Source organism: Nestor notabilis, unplaced genomic scaffold, assembly GCF_000696875.1.
Source record: "Nestor notabilis isolate BGI_N333 unplaced genomic scaffold, ASM69687v1 scaffold14985, whole genome shotgun sequence".
In the NCBI taxonomy this organism is placed as follows: Eukaryota; Metazoa; Chordata; class Aves; order Psittaciformes; family Psittacidae; genus Nestor; species Nestor notabilis.
The window spans coordinates 54,044-60,693 of NW_009928983.1; the positions used below are offsets into that span (position 1 = coordinate 54,044).

Below are 6,650 nucleotides of genomic sequence, written 5' to 3' on the forward strand. Positions count from 1 at the left end.
GAAATTCTCCATTTGTTGTTCTATTTTCCTGAGTGCTACTGTATTCCTCTTGCCTCTGGACAGATAAGGAGTACAAAACTCATGGAAAACTACAGCTGTAGGCACTCAATGGGAGTTCTAGACTTTGGGAGTTGCAGGATTTCTTCATAATTAAATGTTTAAGCTGGTAATGATGAAATCTGGAATAGATTAGCAGGTCTGTTAGGAAGCCTGAGCAGAGAGATTGCAGAAATCTTGTGGTTATAAAGTTGCTGGAGCTTTACATTCCAGATGGGTTTCTACCTTAAGCATTTCCAGGCAACATTATCTCTAACTGTGTTTCTCTGAATTCTATTTTCTGTATTGTCTTATTGATGTGTTCCCTCCCATCCCAAAGAGCTTTCTGTCCCTGTATCTTTGGCTCCTGACAATTGTTTTACATGGCAATTTGACCTTCCAAGTGCATCATTTCCTTATCACCAGAAGTGAAGATTCTCAGTCATATCTCATGGCTTTAGACTGGAGGCCAGTTCCTTGTTGCCAGCGCTGGTGTATGGTTAACTTTTTTTCAGCTTTATGTTGCATTTGATGTACTTGGTTTTAAAAGCCTTCCCGCCCTTTACACTCTTAATCTCACAAAAGAGTATAAGTTTTAAACTTGTTAAGGTGATAAAGAAAGAAAACAAAAGGGTATACCATTTTCTAGTTAAGGCAAGAGGTGGGATTACTGTACCATCTCAGTGTAGTTCCTCACTAATCTCCTCAAGTAGGCTTTTAATAAGGGGAACAGACAAGATACATGCAGAGCAGAAGGCATGGCAATCACCTTAGTGTCTTACCTAAGCTGTCCCAGTGCTTGTCCTGTCAGTGGAATTGAGTGCAGACTTGGAGAGCTCATCCCCTTATTGAAAAGATACTGTTTTGCCTTAACTTGTATGTTCTCTTAGACAAACTGTTGGGAGGTATTGAAAACCAGCAGTGCTCAGCTTCCATGCTGCATCGTTAACCTCTATTTCTCTTAACACCCTGGTTTTCTTAGTTGTGAATGTGAGCTCATTGGAGGTTTACCCTGCATCCATGGCCAGGAAGGGCAGCCATTGATGTTAGTCCCATCATATTTGGGCAGGAAGAGGCAGCTCTTCATGGCTACTGAGGCACTAAGACATCTGAGTTACAGTTCACAATCACTGGAGGAAACAGTCTCCAAGGTATTTGATGTTTCTCTTTGGCCTGTCAGGACCTATTATGCCAATATTTGTTATTGTCATGGATCCTACCAAGCTTTGTTGGCTCATCAGGCCTGACCTTTGCACTCTCCAGTGGTGTAACTGTGGTTGACATAAAAATATGTGCAATGTTCCCACTGCATCAGTTATGAATGTTTTTACAAGGAGTTTCTAATGCTGGGAAAGTGTTTTTGAAATGAAGTAACTTCTGCTTAAACCTCATTCAGGCCCTGAATATGTGGGTCTAAATGTTTTATATTAACCGTTAAAGACACTCCTAGGGACTCTCTTACAGAAACCCTCTTTTTTTTTTTTTTTGTCACAAAAGCCAATCCAAGCCAGTAGTTTGTTGGGGGGGGAAGCCCAAATGGGTATCTGCTCTGATGATAAATGCTTTATAATAATAAAATGAAGAAGGAAATTTAGTAGAATTAACTGTACCATTCACTCATGGATTAAAAATAAAATGAACTGTTCTGGTATATAGCAAAGCCAATGCCTTGTTTTCACAAGAGGTTCTGTAAGCTTTCAACATGCAGCAGCTTTAAGCACACTGTGCCTTTTTCATGTTAGACCCATCTTCTCTGCATTCCTTTGAGCAGGTTGGATGTTTATGCCAGCTCCCAAAACTAATGACTTTTGCCCTGCTAGAACCTCAAAAGAGTCAACTAAAAAATTTATTTTAACTTTTGATCCCCATCCCTCCTTGACCGAAAAAGTGAACTTTTAGCCATTACCAAAACTGGAGCAGATAGTCTAGACACTAATACAAGTAACAGGAATGACAGAACCTTGGTATATGCCCTGGCTTGTAAGAAATGGGCTCTGCCTTCCAGTGACATAAACCAATTTTTTTAATGGCTATAATTTTGTTACTGCTGACTGATTGAATCCTCCTTTGGAGAAAACTGAACCGATCTGTTTGAATGGCTTCAATATTTAAAACTCTAGCCAAGCCAAAGATGATGAATGCAGGAGTTTTGAGGAAGGAATACTTGTAAAATTCCATCCCTGGCTTATTATTAGAGAATTCCTAGTACTGGAATTATCTAGAATACCATCTCTGGAACTGCAGTCTTTGTTCACTATTTTACATTGTTCTTTCCAGGCCTCAAGATTACTTGAGGTTCTTTGTTGATTTGGAGTGGGGCTTGGGGGGTTTCATTTTTTTCTTTCCTTCCCTGCCTTCCTATGCAGACAGACCTTGTTTATTTTCATGGAGGTACCAGACATTAAATATGTGCAACGTATCTGGAAGAACAGAAACAAAACTGGTATCAACACAATAAACAAGTATAAAAGATTTATTGTAAACAAAATGTGTTTTGCTTACAAAACAATGTGCTTTGTTCACAAAACAACAGTGGGGGGGGGAAGGCTTCAATTTTTTTAAAAAAGACCATGTGCCTTTATAAAATGTAAAAAACCCATCAAATCTGCTCTGTTGAGCTCATTTGTGGACACAGTAACTGATCCTCAAGCCCTCAGTGTGTGATCCTTAGCACGGGGGTCCCCACCAGCCATGGAAACTGCTCCTTCTTCTTTACCAAGGCTGTAAAAGCCAGGCATGGGCTGTTCCTCCAGCTGGTCAAACTCATTAAGGCGGAAGTGAGTTGCCAATTTGTTCACCATTCTTTTCAGGGTGACAAAGGCTGCAACAACTTGGAAGGTGAGGAAGACAGCAAAGATGCTATTCACTGCTCGCTCCAGGGGCTGAATTTTCAGACCTTCATTAAATAGCAAGAACAGAATTGTAGGCAACTGCAGGAGGAGAGTCAGGAGCCAAAACCCAGCCAGCTCAGGGACCTGTAATAGGGAGATAGGGAATAGGGAACCCAGGACACACCTATTAAAAAAATGGCATTTGGAAATGAAAAAATCTGATTTTTTTTCTAGTTTTCCAAAAGGCAGCACATAATGGCAAAAGGGAAAGTGAGGTGGCTTAATATTTCCATATACTGTGCTTATAACCATACTTATATTTTTCAGTTTTAGGGAATCAGAGAGTTCCTTTCTGAGGGAAAATTTATTGGATTGCACAAAATTAAACAGAAGCTGATACCAAGAGAATAGAAGATGCAGGCTGTAACTTAACAGAAATAACCATTTCCTCAACTTAGATCTCTTAGATGAACTGGTGGACCATTTTACTTGCATTAAACTCCAAAAATTAAACTCCAAAATTAAACTCTACTGCACAAATTAATATATACATGCAGTAACTTACTTTTTCCTGCAGATTGCCCATGTATCCCAGGTAGAGTCGAATGACCTCTATTAATGAGGTCAGGATCATGATCGTGACCAAGATGAACTTGTAGTAATCTGACAAGCCTGGATACTAGAGGGAAGAAGAGAGTAAAAGTTGCTGCTGTGCTGTTTAATACCATGCTCTTTGTGATTAAATGAAGACACGGCTTCCTACTGTAAGCTGACAGTGTTGTATTCACTTTCAAATACTCTTGAACCTCCAGTTCTAAGGAATTCCCAAATAAACCCAATAACCTCTAACTACAATGAGCTCTATTTCAGTACTAGGAGGTATCTAATCGGAAACATATTACACTTATAAACCATTTCCTTCAGGACTCACCTTCAGATGGAGCATGACAACTGTGCTGAGCCACCAAAATGGAAAGAAATAAACGTTGAAATAGAGGGACATCTGCAGAGGTAAACTGGAAACTACTTCATTATCTGTAGATGGAGAGAAGTCTTTATCACTCCTAGTTTTTTCCATGCTTCCATAAATATGACAGAAAGATACTACTTCATCTTGGCTTCAAGCAGGGCATTAACACTCTTCCCAGTTGATTAAACATTAAGAAAAATATTTTTATGTATACAGAGGAAAACTTTTTACCCTTATCTTGAGTTATACCATCTCCTTTGTCTGCATCTCCTAATGCAAACTTTCAGTTCACAGGACACAGAATTTTTACCATGTAGTCACATATTTGAGTATCTGACTGTTGACTATGTGGTAGCTTGTGGCTTACTCCACAAACTCTTAGTGGTGGTCTTAGCTCAAGTAGTGCTATATACTGACACTTCAGAAAGAATTAAGTGGTTATTTCATTGCTGTTCCTCAGAGAATGGCCAAAGTTTAAATGATACAAAATACTGGATGATCATTATTTTGTCGAGGATCCTCCTGAGTAAGGATTTAACTGCTAGAGAGCAGGCTTACATTGCCTACTCCATTTTCGATCTTTATTTAAATAGACATTTGGATGTTGCAAGAGCCCAGTAATTCTTCTAGTTCTTAACAGCTAACAATTTCGAATACGTGTTAAACAAAAACTAATCCTTTAAAGTCTGGAGAGAACAAAATGCATTCATACAATGCAGAGAAAAGCAAATATTGAACTCTACCATGCAGGCGGTAAATTCTATATTTAGGATTTCATAACAGGCATACAAGATTAAACCTAAAACAAGGAAAAAATCTAAAAGGGCATTCTAAGGGAATCATTCATTCTTAATAGGTGAAGTTTTATTGCCATATTCTAGTTAACTGATGATGCATCCACTTCAATTACCAACAGTCTCCTTTCTTATGTTTTCCCCAAAAGAAGTCTGTAGGCACACCTGGTACTACCTGAGCAAGTTTAGAAAGTATTCATTGTGACCTGCTGATTTGTATTCAAGTTCTATGCCCCTGTCTGTCACAATGGTGATATCGGATTGCAAATTAGTCTGAACAGTCACGTTGTTTCACTTCCAGCTTTGGAACCATTGCCTTCTCTTTCTCTGTCTTCCAGCCACTTTCATACCTGTCTTATGTTCCATCTCAGTCTGGCATCCCTGTTTCCACTCCAGCCACATGCAGCCTGGTACGCTCTGTTCCAGAAGTCTTTATGCCAGTTGCAGAAGTATTCATGGTAGCTACTAGACTACATGGGAAGGGAGGAGGATTTGGGAACAGAACTGGGACAGACCTTAAGGGTAGGGTGTGAGGGGCAGGGAACTGTTATACTGAAATAGAAGGTGTAAGACAACCAATATATATATATTTAATAATCCTATTTTTAAGCATCAACATTTTCTTACATCTGCAAAGGAATGAAATTCTATAGGTACTTCAGTTTCACTATCTACCCAAAATCATCCCAGCTGTCCTAATGAATGAATCACCAGGAGGACTTTCAGGAGCACTGACATACAATTCTAAAATGCTGTTTTACCTTTCAAAAGAAAACATGACCATCCAGTTACCAGAAACCGTGTGACTGCCCTGCATGCATTGGATGAAATCGTAATGGTTCATGGCCATATCACTTAAAAATAGAGAAGCCAAGAGCCCCAATTTCAATTGTGATGACCACATTTTAGGTATGTTAAAGGTTTCATTGACACAGCCATGGGTATTTGTAACTTCTGCTCAAGTTTTAGAACTGTGTTTTCATTGACTGACTAGCAATATAAACCAATTCTAATCCATCTTTCTATCCCGGAATTGAACTAATGCTTATTTTCTGGGATTGCTAAATTTAATGGAAAAGCCAGACAGTATTGTGATGGCCAATTCTTTGATGCCAGAGCAACTCACTGATACATGTATGCGTAAGCTTAATTTCTGAAATCCTGATCTCCAAGAGTTACTGGTACATTTGCAATTGGTTTCAGAGGGCTGAATATTCACTTAGGAGTTCTTGTAATGGGAAATGGAAATAACTAAATGTAGAAGTTAATCCTGGAGTTAATAAAAAGATTTCAGTGTTGTTTGATAAATGAAATTAATAATTACTGTTAGCAGTGTAACTACACAATGAAAATGAGTATTTCTGTCTTGAAATGAGAATGACTTTGATTAATTTTATCATCTTGGAATGGATTTACCAGTTGAAATTAACATAGCCTTTCTATGTAGACAGACTGTGTTTACTTTCATGGCTACTGTTAGTCCAAAGGTATGAAAAGGGGGCATGTTGGCTTGCAAGTTTCACTGGCAGTATGATGAAGAAATGGCTATAGGTCATTCTGATAGACTTGGAAAAATAATGACAAAGCTGGCACGTTGCAAGCTTGACTTTTGCTGCCTAACTCTAGCTTTGTACACCTCTTCATGCTTTAAGCATCCAATGTCCTAACTTGACAGGACTACTGAGCTGAAAACAATAGTTCAGTTCTTCTGTTTGTTCTGTGTTCTCCATGAATTTTGTTCTACTTTTTATTCGGGCACAGGCACAGTGCCTGCTGGGTGAGTAACAATAGGGGCTTTTACCTGTAATACTGTACACTAACTTGCTTACTAAGCTGTGAAGGTTGGTGTAGAGTGTACCCGGTTTTAAACCACGCGAGTTCCCTGTGGAGTAGTTTAAGGAAGCCTTTCTCAGGCCTGCAACACCGCAGCGTGCCTTAGAGCTGTTTTACCCCAGACAGCATCGCCCTACGTGACCGACGGTGAAACCAGGCGCCATTGATAAGGCAACTCCGCTTGTC

At 39.3% G+C, this 6,650-nt stretch overlaps 1 protein-coding gene across 1 annotated transcript; it reads right to left on the reverse strand.

Moving 5' to 3' along the window:
- Positions 1-2,681: 2,681 nt before the first annotated feature.
- On the reverse strand, positions 2,682-3,945 carry TMEM17 (transmembrane protein 17). Its single transcript, XM_010014787.1, has 3 exons — positions 3,799-3,945; positions 3,433-3,546; positions 2,682-3,011 (listed from the first exon to the last, which is right to left on the reverse strand). The coding sequence occupies exons 1-3, from the start codon at positions 3,943-3,945 to the stop codon at positions 2,682-2,684; spliced, it is 591 nt and encodes a 196-aa protein (XP_010013089.1).
- Positions 3,946-6,650: the final 2,705 nt, after the last annotated feature.

What these genes read in the sequence shown, in the direction of transcription:
- TMEM17 (XM_010014787.1), bottom strand. Translation starts at nt 3,945, where the DNA reads ATGGAAAAAACTAGGAGTGATAAAGACTTCTCTCCATCTACAGATAAT. An exon ending in TTGTCATGCTCCATCTGAAG is followed by an intron (nt 3,547 to 3,798) that starts GTGAGTCCTGAA and finishes TCTTCCCTCTAG; the next exon opens with TATCCAGGCTTGTCAGATTA. An exon ending in TGGGCAATCTGCAGGAAAAA is followed by an intron (nt 3,012 to 3,432) that starts GTAAGTTACTGC and finishes TCCCTATTACAG; the next exon opens with GTCCCTGAGCTGGCTGGGTT.